This window comes from Paramisgurnus dabryanus, chromosome 13, assembly GCF_030506205.2.
Source record: "Paramisgurnus dabryanus chromosome 13, PD_genome_1.1, whole genome shotgun sequence".
Taxonomy (NCBI): domain Eukaryota; kingdom Metazoa; phylum Chordata; class Actinopteri; order Cypriniformes; family Cobitidae; genus Paramisgurnus; species Paramisgurnus dabryanus.
In genome coordinates this window covers 37720012-37737206 of record NC_133349.1, presented here as the reverse complement: position 1 = coordinate 37737206, position 17195 = coordinate 37720012, and the positions used below count along the sequence as shown (strand labels likewise).

Sequence of the window (17195 nt, the reverse complement as noted above, 5' to 3'; positions counted from 1 at the left end):
AGGATTTCCCATAGCGTCAGCGGACACAATGTCTTGTTCCCGTCTCTCAGGGAACTGAGGTTACGATAGTAACCGAGACGTTATTTGTTAACTGGAATGGCGTTAAAATAGCACATTTTAACCACAAGAGACTGTTTAATATATGTATTTCCATTTAAAGAGAGCTGTTGGTAACACTTTATTTTACGACCCGCAAAGTACCGCGTAATTAAACCGAATTTACAGCGTACCTATTTGTAACAACAGGGTACCTCTACAGTACGTACTTGTAGGTATAAGGGAATAATATTTTAAGTTTGGGGTAATAAGGGGGTAAGAATATGAAGAATTATAAAGTATTTATACTCTAAGTATTTTATAACACCAGGGTACCTATTGTAATATTACGTGGTATGTATGACTTAGTCAAGTCTATGGGGAAATTATGTTTTATTTTTTTATTTTTTTTTTATTGTGAATTTTTCATATTGACTACTGAATGTTGTATACAGTCAATGTTTACGAGCCACATCGGCAAATAAATATAACAGCACATCACTTTTATTTTAGTAGCCTATATTACTTGCTTTTAATAACAAAAGTCCAGCTGATTTAATGTGGTTATCTTTTTTTTAAGGTAAGTACAATAAAAATAGCAACTTATTCCCTATTACCAGGAAACTCTTACATTTGCGGACATATTTGAAGTGGTGCTTTGCAATTTATTTACTGTAAACACAAGTATTTTAGCCAAATATAATTTATGCAATGGCAAACCAGAATGAAACAACAGCAGATATCAGCTCCCGCTAAAGCAAAAGACGACTACATGCGTAGGCTACTGCGCAGGTGTAGAACGCGCGGCCGTCTGCAGGAGGTTTGCTGGAACGCGATCCTGAGGTGAAATTTCTTTAAGAGGTTTTAAAAACGTTCTACACTGTGGAGTGATGTCAGCAGGATCCGCATGCTGGATAAGGTGACTGGTTTTGTTAATACATGACACGCATTTCAAACAATGTTTTTTCAAGAAAGTTGCCAGCTAACGGTAGCAGGTAAGCTAGCACATAAGTTAGCCTAAAGTTATTAACGTAACTGGCTCAGAAAACTCTGTTTCTGTCAAGGCACAGTGAAGAAACATTTACTGAAGGCTTTCATTTATGTTTTTTATATGTAATGCAGAACAGCATTTGTGAGACGACATCAACTCATCATCCGAGTGGACAAGAACACCAACAGGGGAAGCCAAGCCGCAAAAACAATGAAAAATTGTCATGACTTTTTATTTTAAATAAAAGTTATGTGATAATAAACATTAAGTGTTGGCTTAATTATAGTGTTTTAAAGATGTTTTGAAATAAGTTGTTTTAAAATAAAAATAACAATATTCTGTATGTTTATGGTATTTACCCTATAACATTTATAACAAGAGGTGAACAAAGCACCACTTTAGTTTACAGCCCGCAAATATGAGAGTTACCTGGTACATACACAGAACAATCGGGGAATAAGCCCCACTTTAATTTACAGCCCGCAAATATAAGAGTTACTTGGTACATACACAGAACAAGCGGGGAATAAGCCCCACTTTAATTTACAGCCCGCAAATATAAGAGTTACCTCGTAACTCATGTATACATATACAGATCAAAGAGGCACAGTACAAGTTGCTATTATTTTTGTGTTATATTTTATTTGCCGACGTGGCTTGTAGACATCAACTGTAGGCTATACAAAACACTTCATCAGGTAAGTAGCAAATATGAAGAAAAAAAACATATTACACATAGACCATATTACCCATAGACGTAAGTCATGCATACCACGTAATATTACAATAGGTACCCTGTAGTTATGAAATACTTAGAGAATAATTTTCCATATATTCTTACCCCCTTATTACACCAAACTTAAAATATTGTTCCCTTATAACTACAAGTACGTACTTTAGAGGTACTCTGTTGTTACAAATAGGTACGCTGTAAATTCGGTTTAATTACGCGGTACTTTGCGGGTCGTAAAATAAAGTGTTACCGAGCTGTGTTACTGCTTTTGGACAGTTTTTTTAATAAAACAACACATATCCTTCTACTCCTTCGTTGGATAACTCTTCTCTCAGGGGCTCATGGGATAGTTAAAGGTTCAATGGGTACTTTCGCCTGATGGGTACTTTCGCCTAATGTTTTTGGAAAAACTATAAATTAGGACATACTACTTGCCTTGCCTACTGCTTTTCGCCTACTATATAGTATGGAACTTGTCAGTTTCAGACGCAGCAATAACGAGAAGGTAACTGAAAAAAATCTTTACTTTGTTTACTGTCTCCTTGAATAAAGAAAAACTTAATGACAGGTCAAGTAAATATGTCACTGTGTGTTGTTTGACTGATTTCCTTTGCTTTTCTTTGAACACAGGTATGAGACACTGGCTGTAACCACAGACACCGACACTAGACAAGATTGTAATCAGAGTAGCAAAACTTCAGGAAAGAGACTGACGGTCAGTCTTCTTTTTGACTAAAACATTGGCCCTGTTTTGTATGTCACACTATAAAATTATGGTCTTGTATATGGTTACACCCATGAAATCCACAGGAGTGTTTTTATTCAATATCAGCATGACTTTTATTAACCCTTATGTTATGTTGAGAATGTTTTCATCCACTATGGGGTGCTTTTGAGTCTTAATTTGGCCACAAGTTTCTCTGTTTCAGCAAATGGAATGTTTTTGGTGACAAATCTTATATTGACACATATTTTGGGAAAATGCTCAACAATACACAGTGGGAAAATTCACTTTCGATATGTTCGGGATGAAAACAACCACTACATTGAAGATATTCTTGCATCTTATTAAAAGAATGTTATTGGAAAGAGAATGACTGTGTGTGTTGGTGTGTCCTTAGGCTGACTGGACGCTGGTGTTAGGAGAAGAGGCTCTAGATATCTGTGTTCCAAGTACATCTGGAGTGTTGTCTTCTGTCTTTGTTCTTGGAGAACGAAATCTTTTTTGTCTCAAGGATAACGGTCAGATACGCTTCATGAAGAAACTTGAGTTCAACCCCAGCTGTTTCCTTCCCTACAGAACAGGTTATCTAAATTATCATTTATCTAGGACATTTCTGGAATACTTTAAAGAGTTGAATAATATATTGTTTGAAATATGGTCTGTGTTCAGCATTGGCTAAATCAATGAAGGTTTTTGGTGTCCTGGAATATTTTATATTTATGTTTAACAAGGACAGTGCTCACTGATCAACGGTCAAGTTACTGTCTAAATTTAAAATGTACTCAGTTTGCACAAATAAGAATTGTCCACAGATAGCAAAGCATGTATCAATACAATGAAAATGAGACAATTTAAACACATTTAGGATTAAGTAAATAAATATATTAGGGCTGAACGATAAAGGTGTTTAGCTCTTCATCTTCTTTATTAATCTTCAACAAAGACAAGCACTTAATCATTATTTAGTATTGCCAACACAATTAGATAGATTAAACACATAACACAGGGATTATATGTTATTTGATTAAATTAAATGATGCATGAATTGATATGAATTACATTTTTCCCAACTATTTCAGTCACACAAGTACAGTATAATGATTGATTTGCTGAACTTCCAGACTTGTTGTAAACATGCAGTAATTATCATTTCCACATAAAGCAGTGCCAAATAAGCCTGATGTAAACATTAATATGAAAGTTAGTAAATCACACATACCGTGTGCAGAAAAAAAAAAAAAAATCTGGCTTTATCACACTCAGTATTTACAGTATAAACATATGGTATGTAAACATATGGACTGCACTTTTGAAATGCTGTCTGTGAACTTTACTATAAACAAATAAATAAATAAACATGTTGATCAAACAATGATCAACAGTAAGAAACATAACACAGAAAGTGTATAAATATAAAGCATTTAATAATGAGCAATTCATACAATTTTAAGTTGTGTGATACAAGACTATCACCATTATACATTATATACATACTATTTAATCATACACACATTCTCTCACTTATTTAAGTAACAGTCACATACACTCACTCTTTTTCTTCATAACTCAAAACAGTCACACCCTTTTTTCTCTCCCTAACACAAACACACAAGAGATGCAGACATACACTAGCATTGTACATTCATTGAGCTGTGCTGCTTCCACCATAGTTGATGTGTTGTCCACCGTTAATGCAAGGTTTGTTCGTAGAGAGAGTTTTTTTGACATGCCACTATCGTACATGGCTTTGTGGTGTTTTTGTAAGTGAGTTGCCTCATGAGGTAGCAACGCTAGCATGGCAGGTTTGGCACTAATGTTTCTGCAGTGTCCGCTTCTGTCGACCCTGAGGCCATTATACAACAGATTAACCTGTTAGCCAGCACTTCTATTTTTGAGTATTTTCAAAACGACAAACCCAAACTAAAACGTCTGCAGCTCTTAAACCCTATGGTCTATATTTATATTTCTGGTCTTGTTTGAAAGTAGACACTTGACATATTGGAATTTAGAACTCTGCCCACCAAAGCACATAGAAAAAACAATTTCAGGAAAAAAACATTTTCACAAAATACTTGTTATTTTTAAAACTGATCACTCATGAATGGACTCCAGATTTCAGTCCTCATCTGTGTCAGCTGAAGGCATATTTTCACATCACCAGAAGAAACACACACACACACACACATTCTGGTTTCCATGTTTTGTGGGGACGTAATGCATTTTATACCATACAAACTGTATATTCTATTCCCCTTACCTCTACCCCATTCCCTAACCCCAACCATCACAGAAACCCTTCTTCTACTTCACATTTTCAAGAAACATCATTTTGTTTGATTTAAAGCTTGTTTTCTCATGGTTCCACAAGGTCACAAAAATACTGGTTTTCCTATCTTTGTGGGGACATATCTTATTTTCTTGTTTTTAGTTTGTATATTCTATGCATTGGATTCATATAGCCTTAAATTTGCTGCATTTACGTGACATCCTATAGAACAGTGGTTTTCAATCTTGTCCTTGGGGACCCACAGCTCTGCATATTTTGTATGTCTCCCTTCACTGAAATACCCATTTCTGTTCATGGATCTGTCCCTTAATGAGCTGAACATCTGAATCAGGTGTGTTAGATAAGGGAGACATGCAAAATGTGCAGGGCAGTGGGTCCCCTAGGACAAGATTGAAAACCAGTGCTATAGAAAAATGAATCCATGTAAAACATGTGTCTTAGTCATCTCCACTGTTACTTTTATTATCAAAAACAGCTAACATGAAACAAAAACTGTAAAATATGATGAACAGAAAAATACAAACTCACTTTACACAAGCACAGCTCCATACACAGTCCCTGCATCTCTGCACTGCGATGGTATTTTTGCTTCTCGATGGTGCTCTTTATCCCCTTCTCTAAAACACACTCAACACAAAAAAGTCATCTGCAGTCGACAATCAACAATGAAGATGTTATATCTAACCTTTGGAGAGGTTTCTCAGCGGCTTTGTGAGAGGCTAGCTGGCTGCTATGCTACCAAAACGTTCTGAGGTGCGCACGCTAGGCGTGGGCCGGTATAAGATTCTGGCGGTATGATAACCTTTGGCAAAAACACCACGGTTTCACTGTGTTGCGGTATTGCCATTGCAACACTAAAATGTGTTATTTTCAAATGGCAGGTAAAATAAAGCCTTTAAATTATAATGTTTTCAAAAAATATATAATATTTTCTTTATGTATATTAAATGTAAACATCAAATCAATCACATGACTTAATGATTTAATGAATTTTGTATCACAGCTCATACCTTGGAGACGGTATCACAGAACATTTTAGTGGTTTTGAAACCATGACACTTTAAATCCTAGCGCATAGCGCACTCATATATCTGCGTTTGCATCTGTAGTTCCCTTTCAAGAGCGGTCTCTCGACATTGCGTCAGCTGACGCTATGGGTTAACTCCTCACACTTTACCAGATACTGAAATCTTAACCAACGCCATTGAAGGGCAGTGGCCAATCGTCACTGACCGTGTGACAGCTGGAAGCTATTAAAAAGCGGTGTTAGAATGACAAACGTCAGTATTCTCTTCTTCACTCAGAGATTAAATCTTCAATCAAAACAACTAAATCGACTACCTGCCTTCTCTGCGTGAGACCCTTGCAGCAGATCTGTCCGTCTCCTTTGGAGTAGATTAGGAGGACTACAACATGTCCCTGTCAGCGTCTACCAGCTGTTTGGAGGCAGAGCCAGAGCACCCAAGTCACCTGAACCTCCAAGGAGAGCTTTCCATGATCTTGGAAATGGCGGTAAAGGAGCTGGACCTTACTTGGACTTTGCCCGACGAGCCAGCTAAGAGAAAATTGGATTCTTGGTCAATCATTTGAAGACACTGGTAGAGGTTCTGACATGCTCTTACATTTGGTCTTTTTTCAGTTGCTTTAAAACATAATAATGGCAAGTGTCTCATACCACTGCTTTAAGCACAAACTGGGCTAAAATATTATATGAGCTACATGTATGTACATGTTAGTATTTTTGAGAAAAATGTTTATGCGTGGTTTTTAAAAAAGCTAAATTTTTAAATCACTGATATAATTCCACAAAACCCATACTAAACATGTTTTAACAAGTCTTTTCTAAACAGAATCTAGTAGTCTAGAGTTTTTTCTTTAAAATGATGTGAAAATTATCCTGCCTACTCATTCACATAAAACAATATATTGATTTAGAAATTGAAAGACACTTTTTGTTTGGAGGGGCCGTATACGAGAAGGATTGATTGACAGCTAGCAAACAATGAGCTGCATAAGGAGCTTCATAATGAGGCAGGAATGTGAGAGGGAACTACAGTAAAGAATGTGAGGACAAATGTATACATGTTTGTTTGAGGTTTATTAAGAAGTTAACAATATAATAAAAATAGAAATGAAGGTCAGTAGGACATTTTCTGTTTATTTGGATACAAACCCTATTCAAAAACTTAACTTGTATAAACTAAGAAACTGATACACAACAGAGTTGCTCATGTGGCTCATGTTACCGTATAACTTTATGTCCAAAAAGTGTGAATATGTTTTTCCACTTCATAGTTTTGTACTGATGAGAGGGATGCAGACCTGTAAGAGAGTTATAAACAGCTGTTAGCATAAATTGTCCACAGAAATACCCTTACATACATAACTGATGGGTAAATATCACTGATAGCACTACATTCAGATAAACTGATGTCACCGTCTGACTTTTTGGTGGAGGCAGAACAAAAAGTTGGAATCTTTGGTTCCGCTGATGCTGTTTCTGCCCCGGACGCCTTGGTTGCGACACCGGACTTCCGGCCGCCGTTCGGTGACGAATGTAGCCTGACGAGGCGCAGGTGAAGCGAATTAAGACAGCGATCATCGATTGGCTGAGGAAAGGGGTGAGAGGAAGATAAAAAGAGCCTTTGAAACACAGTGAGTAGCAGTGCTTTGTCTGCAGAGACGCTGGGTTGCGTGGTGTTTGATTTGTGCTGCTTCGTGGGGCCGTTAAGCGGCGACTACTCCAAAGAGGCTATAGTTGGATAACCGGCGAGAAGAAGATTTGCTAAGTGAGTTACTAAGACGACTACAGCGAGGACGATCGCGGTATTATATACGGACAGCTGAAAACCACACTAAGTGTGAGTGGGATTTAATCCTGTTTATGGGGGAAGACTAAACCAGGTGTTACCTGTTATTGTATTGCGAGCAGCTCCGTTGCATTACGGCCCCACTAGTGAGAAAAAGGAAGCGTGGGCGAGCCGGGAATCCACCCTGGAGATAGAAGTGGCACGTGAGTAACATTACAGCTACGTTGTGTACTGTGGATGGTGAAGTGTTACCTGTTATTGTATTGTGAGCAGCTCCGTTGCATTACGGCCCCACTAGTGAGAAAAAGGAAGCGTGGGCGAGCCGGGAGTCCACCCTGGAGATAGAGGTGACACGTGAGTAACATTACAGCGACGTTGTGTACTGTGGATGTGGAAGCATTACCTGAGATTGTGTTGCAAGGAGCCGGAAGCGTTTCGGCCCCACTGGAGAGAAGTGTGGGCGAGCCGTTAGCGTATCTGGACCATCGCAAGGAAAGTCCCACGTTCCTTTCGTTTCATCTCGTCTCTTCCATCCTGAAATATCGTCCTAACCACCGCACGGCAGGCCCGGGCCCTGTTTGGCTTCATCCATAATCCACTGAGTGTGTGTGCAGTGCCGTGGGTGAGTCTTGTTTCATTTGGGTGTGTACACTTTACAGCTTGCTGTGTTGTGCTGTGTATGTATTTCCGATAGAGGTCATTCTAGGCCAGTGGAGCCGTGTGGAGGATCAGCTGTTAGGATACGGTGGAGTTGGGTCCGGACACTTCATAAGTGGGACCTTCTGGAACATACAGCGAGTAGACTTTCTTCTGGAAGAGTGGACGGGCAGTGGTGAAGCCTTGGGAAGGTTGAAGTGAGTAGCTTGACTAACGACAAAATATCTGTGTTAAAAAGGGGCGAGCGGGCTGACAGCACAAAACTACCTTCGTGCGGAGCCACTTCAGAGGGTTCGCCCCTGGTTTGGGAGTCCGACACCGTACGTGAAGGAATGAACAGGGAAGCATTCGGCTCCGCACTGCTGTCCCCTGCGTCTAACCCCCCCTGTCCTGGGAGACCGTAAGTCGAACCGTTCTGTGTAGAGCCCCCTTGACCGAGAGGCCCACTGCCTTTGAGTCGAAAGGAAAGAAAAGTCCAGTTTGTGTCTCACTCACCTTTTGCTTATAGCATATACCTGAAGAAGGAAGAAAGGTCCAGTTTGTGTCTCACTCAACTTTTGCTTATAGCATATACCTGAAAAGGGAAGAAAAGTCCAGTTTGTGTCTCACTTACCTTTGCTTACAGCAGATACCTTAAGAAGGAAGAAACGTCCAGTTTGTGTCTCACTCACCTTTTGCTTATAGCAGATACCTGAAGGAGGAAGAAAAGTCCAGATTGTGTCTCCCCTGCCCTTGCTTACAGCGGATACCTGAAAAGGGAAGAAAAGTTCAGTTTGTGTCTCACCTGCCTTTGCTTACAGCATATACCTGGGAAAGGAAGAAAAGTTTAGTTGTGTTTCACTTACCTTGCTTACAGTGGATACCTGAAAAAGGAAGGGGAAGTCCAGTTCTGTGCAATACCTACTTCTGTCCGCCACATGGTCCTGTAGAGAGAGAGAAGTGAGAAGGCTGCATTACTACACACGCTAAACCCAGTATACACCCTGTTTGATCTGCCTCCAGGAAAAGGGGAGCGCGCCACGGGATCAAGAGTAAAAGACCCGAGTGCTCGGCCCCCTGTCCCCGTGAAGCCCTGCCTGGAGGCGAAGAGATTTTTGTTTTTAAATTGCCTTTCCCCCTTTTTGCCCTTTACCCTTTTAAATAATTTAATAAAGATTCATTTTAATTATAACCTCTTCCTCGTGTGTTTGGTCATTGGGATGGCTTTGGGACCTCCTCGAGGTGGGAACTTGGAAGGGGTTCGCCCCGACCTGTGACACTATCATGCACCTAAACTAAATTCAGAACATCTCAGATAAACATCTGCAGTGATTAGTTTTATAAAAAGCTGTTTCAGATGCCCATCGCCTGATTGTATAGTTTCTGTTTTTAACGCGTTTCTGTAAGCGTGTATGAACTTTAAAAACGCATCGCATATAGCGACCACGTGCGTGAAAATGTTCAAAATAGAGGGTCTAGTAAAGGCTTCCTGAGAAGTGGGATGACAGTAGCTACTTTGAGGGTAGCAGGAACAGAGCCAGTTAACAGGCATTTATTAAAAAAGAAAACCAAATCAGGTGTGCTTGGTCATATAATTAAAATATCATCAAAAAGTTGATTGATTTCACTAATTCCATTCAAAAAGTGAAACTTGTATATACTATTCATTCATTACACACAGGCGGATATATTTCAAATGTTTATTTCTTTTAATTTTGATGATTATAACTAACAATTAAGGAAAATTCCAAATTCAGTATCTCAGAAAATTTGAATATTGTGAAAAGGTTAATTTTTTAAGACACCTGGTGCCACACTCTAATCAGCTAATAAACTCAAAACACCTGCAAAGGCATTTAAAAGGTTTCTTTGTCAAGTTCTGTAGGCCAGTGGTTCTTAACATTATTCCTGGAGGCCCACTGCCCTGCACATTTTGTATGTCTCTTTTGTCTGACAGACTCAGTTCAGTTCATGGAGATCTCTTCTAATGAGCTGATGATTTGAATCAGGTGTGTTAAATAAGGGAGACATACAAAACATGCAGGGCAGTGGGCCTCCAGGAATAACGTTAAGAACCACTGCTGTAGGCTACACAATCATGAAGAAGACTGTTGACTTGACAGTTGTCCAAAAGACGATGCACAAGGAGGGCAAGGCACAAAAGGTCATTGCAAAAGAGGCTGGCTGTTCACAGAGCTCTGTGTCCAAGCACCTTAATAGAGAGGCGAAGGGAAGGAAAAGATTTGGTAGAAGAAAAGTACAAGCAAAAGGGATAGCGGCAACCTGGGGAGGATTGTGAAACAAAAACCATTCAAAATGTGGGGAAGATTCACAAAGAGTAGACTGCAGCTGGAGTCAGTGCTTCAAGAACCAATACGCACAGACGTATGCAAGCCCTGGGTTTCAGCTGTCACATTCCTTGTGTCAAGCAACTCTTGAACAACAGACAGCGTGAACTGCTGCTGAGTATCCCATTGTTATGTTCTCTGTAAAATGTGCATTTCCTTTGGATATCAGCGTCTCAGAGTCTCGAGGAAGAGAGTAGAGGCACACAATCCATGTTGCTTGAGGTCCAGTGTAAAGTTTCCACAGTCAGTGATGGTTTGGGGTGCCATGTCATCTGATGGTGTTGGTCCACTGTGTTTTCTGAGGTTCAAGGTCAAAAGGAGCCCCAACTAAGTATTGAGTGCTGTACATGCTGAAAATGCTAAAAATCCTTGCTTTGTTTTGGTAATATTCAAATTTTCTGAGATACTTATTTGTCAGTTATAATCATTAAAATTAAAATAAATAAACATTTGAAATATATTTAATATATGTGTATAATGAATAAATAAAATTCAATTAAATTTTATTTTATTTATATAGCGCTTTACACAATTGTTTAATGTTCCAAAGCAGTTTTACATTAATAGATGCAGGAAAAACACAGAAAAATCATAAAACATAATCAGCAGAATACAGTGGTTAAGATTACCATACTAGTGAGCGTGTAAAAATGTAACTTATACAAGGGCCGATCTACATGGGGTTACGTGGGGCAGGTGCCCCCCTAACTTGGGTGATCCAAAAACTGTACTTGTAAAAACAAACAAACAGCCACCCACTTTGTCCAGAAGCTTTTCAAAACATTGAACTAAACAACACATTTACCAAAAGGAAACAATTACATTTTTTTATTTTAAATGTATTCTTAGCCCCTCCCTTCAAATACTTAGCCACGCCTCTGGTTCAAAGGCCCTGCAACTCTCGGCTGAAATGACTGAGTCAAGTGAGTTTCCCCAAGTGTAGTTTAAACACACGTTTAACTTAAAGGAGCATTTCACCCGTAGAAACATTAATCTTTATTGAAAGTGTGTTATATTTGTTGGTGAAATTTAACATACATTTAGAATTTGGTGCCTATTTGACCGAGAAAATGATTGTTTGTAGTCTCACTCCCTCAACAAAGATATTGGACTTTTTTTTAATGATGCAAAATTATGATTTTTACATCATTGAAAGAAGGAAGTGCAACACTGAAATCTGTATTTCTCCTGTGTCAGCGGCAACTGAGAGAATTTTGCATGAGCATTCAAAAACATGTCTGGGGTTCTAACTATACAAAACTATACTGTACCCGCCATAATATACGCACGACTTCGTCGTCATATAGTATGAAACAGTTAAACGCGCGAAACCTCCAGAAATACTGTATAAGGGGCAGTTCACATTTCACGTCTTTTCACGCTCAAGTTTGTTTTTTCAAATGTAGGCGCGTTTTGTTTTTTCCAGGCGCGTCTGCACCGCACCGAGTTAAAAACATTTCAACTTTCTAGAATGCCGCAAGCACAATGCAGGTCATGTGACAAGAACCAACAGACAGTCACGTTTTCCGCGTGGATTTAGACGCGAAATGTGAACCGCCCCTAAACGTGTATCACAGAATGAAGAAAATGGTATATGACACTGTATGATATAAGTGCTTCTTACAACACATGTAAAATGAGATTCACAGCATGAGAAAACATGAGCTTTGTCTAAAATCAGTTTGTATTTCATTTAAGTGTACACTGTCTATGACCACGTTTACATGCACACCAATAATGCGATTATTTCCAATAATGCGAGTAAGGTCTTAATCGCAGTAAGATGTTTACATGACTGGAGCTAACCTCTTCACTCCGGTTTACATGCAGTTTTTATTTTCGGATTATTCACACATAGCCCAATGCAGAGCACAAATGATGAACTCACATATGTGTTCCACTGTTTTAATTTACTTACGTTAAATGACAAACATGTTGTTATAGATGTATTTCATTATCCGGTGCCGTGATGAAGATATAAATATGACAGTGCCTGTAAAGGGCGTTCACATGATATAAAAATATAGTTTTAAAAATCGTTTTATAATAGCAGAGCTCACACAACAACTATAACGATAGCGATTTTGGCACATGATGAACGATAAACCAATGACAGCCAATCAAATCTATTTGAACTTGAAGTGCACGCGCACTTAAAATGCAGTAGAAAGCTCATTCATTGCTGAGGTTATAACATAAAATTACCTCAGGTATCCAGAGCTGATGCAGTTGTTGCTGTGAAATTTTTCTACCACACTGACTACGCCAAAAGGTAAGATATTAACCTACTACATTCATTGTTTAGTTACGCGAAATGCAGCGAGTTGAGGACATCTGCTGGTTTCCCGCTGTGTAAATGCAACAAGAACAGCATACATTCAGTGACATGTAAACAATTTCAAAAAAGTTTTTATTACAAGAAATATCCAATATTAGGTAATGCCACGCTCGTTGAGCGAATTAGCATGAATTTATCATTATGATGTGGTCACTAATATATTTATCGTTATAATTATCATTATAATGTCCCTTAAAGCTTTTATACACTGCTGTCATGTTATTTGAGCTGTTTCTGAATGAAGGCAGACTGCTGACAACGATTCGTGTTGGCAGAGTTCATGTTAAACTTCCTTATGTCAAGTTTAAAACGAATTTGTGGTTAAGGTGTGTGACTAAAACACACGCTCACTTCAGTTAGTGCGGTATAAATGCGATTAAAGCGTTTACATGGACGCATACTGCGATTATAAACGGCGTACGCCACCTCTTTTAATGCGATTATACTTACTGCGATTATGAGCTTAATCGCATTATTTTTATCGAATTATTGCGTTTACATGAGGTAAAGTATAATCGCAGTATTAACAAAATCCCATTATAATCGCATTATTAGGGTGCATGTAAACGCGGTCATTGTCCTCAAACCATTTTAGGAGATTCTCTGTGTTAAGTTAAGTTTAATATGCATACTAATGAATGCCAAACTCTGTCAGTTTATTTGTCTGATATTTCAGATAAGCTGTACACACCAACATTGAGACTTGAGTAAATTTCATAGAAATGCTTGTCTATTATATGTTTATCTAAAGTCTTTGTCTGACCTGGACCTGGGTCATGGGGCAGGCTTGGACCTGGGTCATGGGGCAATCTAGGACCTGGGTCATGGGGCAGACGTGGAACTGGGTCATGGGCCAGACGTGGAACTGGGTCATGGGGCAGACGTGGAGGTGGGTCATGGGGCAGACGTGGAGGTGGGTCATGGGGCAGACGTGGAGCTGGGTCATGGGGCAGACGTGGAGCTGGATCTATAAGACCGTTTTCATGGGTTATTCACACATCTGAAACAGACTGGATTCGACTTGCGATCGTTATATCAACACAAAGGTTGTCATCTGGACTTCTGTCACAAAATACTACATTTATGATGCTAGAGCAGGGGTGGGCATCGAGGGCCACAGTCCTGCAGAGTTTAGCTTTAACCTTAATCTAACACACCTGAATATCATACATCATACAATATCATATCAACATCATTCAAACAGTCCTGAAGACTTCAATTAGATTTTTCAGCTGTTTGATTAGGGTTGGAGCTAAACTCTGCAGGGCTGTGGCCCTCAGGACCAGGAGTTGCCCACCCCTGTGCTAGAGCATCTGTATCTCAAAACAGAGACCATACACTGATGATAAACCCGTAGAACTTTTAAACGATGTAAAGTAATCTTAATATTATTAATGTTTGTAGACAGTAGGCTATATATAGATATTGTTAGCAGTGGTAAAAAAAAAACTGACATCATCCCGCACACGAACAAGTGCGTGTCGAGAGGTTAACAGCATTATTTTAAAGGAATTAAATTTGAGTTCCGATTTATGAGTAGTATTAGCGGCCCTGCATATGTCAAAATATGATTTATTACCCCCTTTGACAGGTGAGCGGGACTATCAATCAAACGGTGTACATGCTGTCTAGTTTTGAGAATCGTATTTCATGGCTTTTAGACAGCGTCTGTCCGACCTTTTGCGTGTTTTACGATGTGTCAATCAACGTGTTGTTTTTTCCTGTGTGTGTGTTTTTTGTCAAGCGTGTGCTGTCATGTTTATTTCTGTCAAAAAAGTTTCTTGTTTTAGGCTGTCCAGGTTCTGGACTGACAGTTGTCACGAGCGTCTCTCCCTCTCTCTCCTCCCTCGTTCTCACCAGCCCTCAGCTCCAGTGCGTAGTTTTACCAATTCAGTCCTGTTCCTTAGTGTGAGATCAGTCAGAACAACTTTTGTCATACACAATTGTTTAAAGATTAAAATAAACATCTTGTGTCTAAAATATGCCAACAAACCCCTGCATACACGACATGTCGTATATACAAACTATGAAATCACTATTGTGTGATGTCTTCAGAAAGTTTTGTTATGTTTCCAAACATTTAGACTTGTGATGTGATTAGAACTGTGTGTTAGGAACATTGCATCTTACTGTTTTTAAAATCAGGACCCATATAAAATTTGTGTTAAAGCTGGTTATGCTGGAATAGTTTCTCTGCATTCATATAATTTCCAAACAATCAAAAGTGCTTGTCACACCACCACTTACTCTTGGGTGTCACTTAAAAGTAAAATGTTTCATCATTCTTGAAATTTTAACACACCGACATGTTCTGAAGTTTTCTATAAAAATCTAGACCGAAATCAAACAACATGTTTAAACCAAAGTAAAACAGTTTGCACACTCTAAAACATTTTGGTGCAGATGTTGTAGACGAAATAAAAAATTGGTGACGCTAAGACAAAGAAGCCATAGGTTTTGAATGTAAATGGATGTTTTATGAAATCATAGCAAGCACACAAACAACATCTGGAGCTATTATTGATAAATCAGTGAACTAGTTGAGTCTGTAACCGCAATGTGCTGTGCACATGAAACCTGAAAACTAAAAACTTTCGGAAGCTAAAAAGTGAGTAGTGTTTGTTGATTACCCTATCTTTTGTGATCATGTCAGAAAATTTAAGATCTTGGCAGACAATTGTATTTAGGTTTACCGATGTGTTGTGTATATGAAACCAGAACTCTGTCAGGATTCGTATAGACATGTAGTAGATGACCTTTGCCTATGTGACAGACGTCAGGTAACAAAATTACAGAATTAGGATTAGATCGTGCCTGTGCTGTTTTAGCTTTCCATACTTACACTGTTGACTTTATTTTTACGCCTCTGAAAGACATGTGAAGTAGACACATGTAATTTCTATTAATGTTTCACGTTTCTCTGTGCGGAGTCGCAAAAACATATGAAGAATGAGCAATGTCACACATTGTCTGAACAAGATGTCTAAATGTTCTAATGACTGTATCTAATGGTAACAACACAGACATTAAGACAAAGAATCCATGTATATTTTTTGTTTTTATTAAATCGGTACACTAAAACATACAAGAAACATAAGCAGTAAACAAATTCAATGCAGAAAAACCACAGTGACAATAAATTGAAACTACTAGAACGTAGTTTTTGTTAAAGTATACAATTGTTGACGGATATGGATTGCCAATCATAATGGTGAGTAAAAAATAAACAGATTAAAACTTTTGGAAAACTAAAAAACAGCTATAAAAACTTGCGTAAGATATGCCACTGGCTCACACGATTGTTTTTTAATCATCATCCTTATTAAACATTATGATATTGTCTAGATACCATAGAAAGTGCATGCATGAACCAAGACCCTTTTCAAACATGAAATCTATGGTGTTTTCTGTGATTTCACATACATTAATTTCTCGTTTCTTTACAAGCATATCAACGCATACATCAATTACAAATGCCGACATGAGTATGATGTTGACAATGTAAAACTCGACCTCGTCACATTCATAAAATATCTCTAGGGCCTTTCTAATCACAGGGTTCCTCTTGGGCCTGAACTTGGGCCTGAACTGGTTCAGATGAACCATGTTATTGAGAGAGTCATCTATACTTTTCACACCATCTGTTTTTTCCTTGAGTCTGGTTACACGCTCAGCATTAGCTTTGCAATAATTTGGAGGCAGGCACACATTGGCATCTTTGTATATCACAGTACATAGTAGATTGGTCATACCCTATCCCCTATCCGGCCATTGCGAAGTCGTTCGAATGATCTTTGTGTCATCTTTTTTAAGAATCCGTAGCATCATAGAGAACTTTTGCACTGTGCTTGCTTGTCTGTTTCTGAGTTCAATCACCTTTGCAGAAACAAATGGATCGTGTCCACAGTTTCTGCCGCACAGCGTTTGATAGTTTGTTTGTGAATTCGGACACCTTCGCAGCAGCAAAAGGATCGTGCAAAAATTGTTCTGTGTTGTGTTAATCCGGAGTAAGTGTTTGGTAAAAAGTTCCTGTGTTCAATCGATGAGCTTATCATCTGTCCAGGCCCCCGTCCCGCTTCACAACCCCTGTGGCGTTGGTCGTTTGGTCACCTACCACGTGATAACTATGAAACCACACACACACCACTATATCCTCTGGGGGTTTTGTGCTGTAAGTCGTAAAGCTATAGACCCTGATTCATCTTAAACCTAACATAACCTAATATCAGGTATAGACCCCCGAATAGTATATTTTTATTTTTTAATAAAAATTAAGGTTTACCTATTTAATG

At 38.7% G+C, this 17195-nt stretch overlaps 1 protein-coding gene across 3 annotated transcripts in view; it reads left to right on the top strand.

The window, feature by feature from the left end:
- bbs9 (Bardet-Biedl syndrome 9) overlaps positions 1-17195 on the top strand; it is a 430031-nt gene that overhangs the window by 132961 nt on the left and 279875 nt on the right. For 2 of the 3 annotated variants that reach the window (XR_010537394.2, XM_065274291.2), the window contains exons 7-8: positions 2391-2475; positions 2882-3065. The exons of the other annotated variant lie outside the window; for it this stretch is intronic. Coding sequence is in view for 1 of the 2 variants with exons in the window: in XM_065274291.2 (XP_065130363.2) it covers positions 2391-2475; positions 2882-3065 (269 nt within the window). In the remaining variant the exon portion in view is untranslated. The remainder of the gene's footprint in view (positions 1-2390; positions 2476-2881; positions 3066-17195) is intronic. 3 annotated transcript variants of the gene reach the window in all.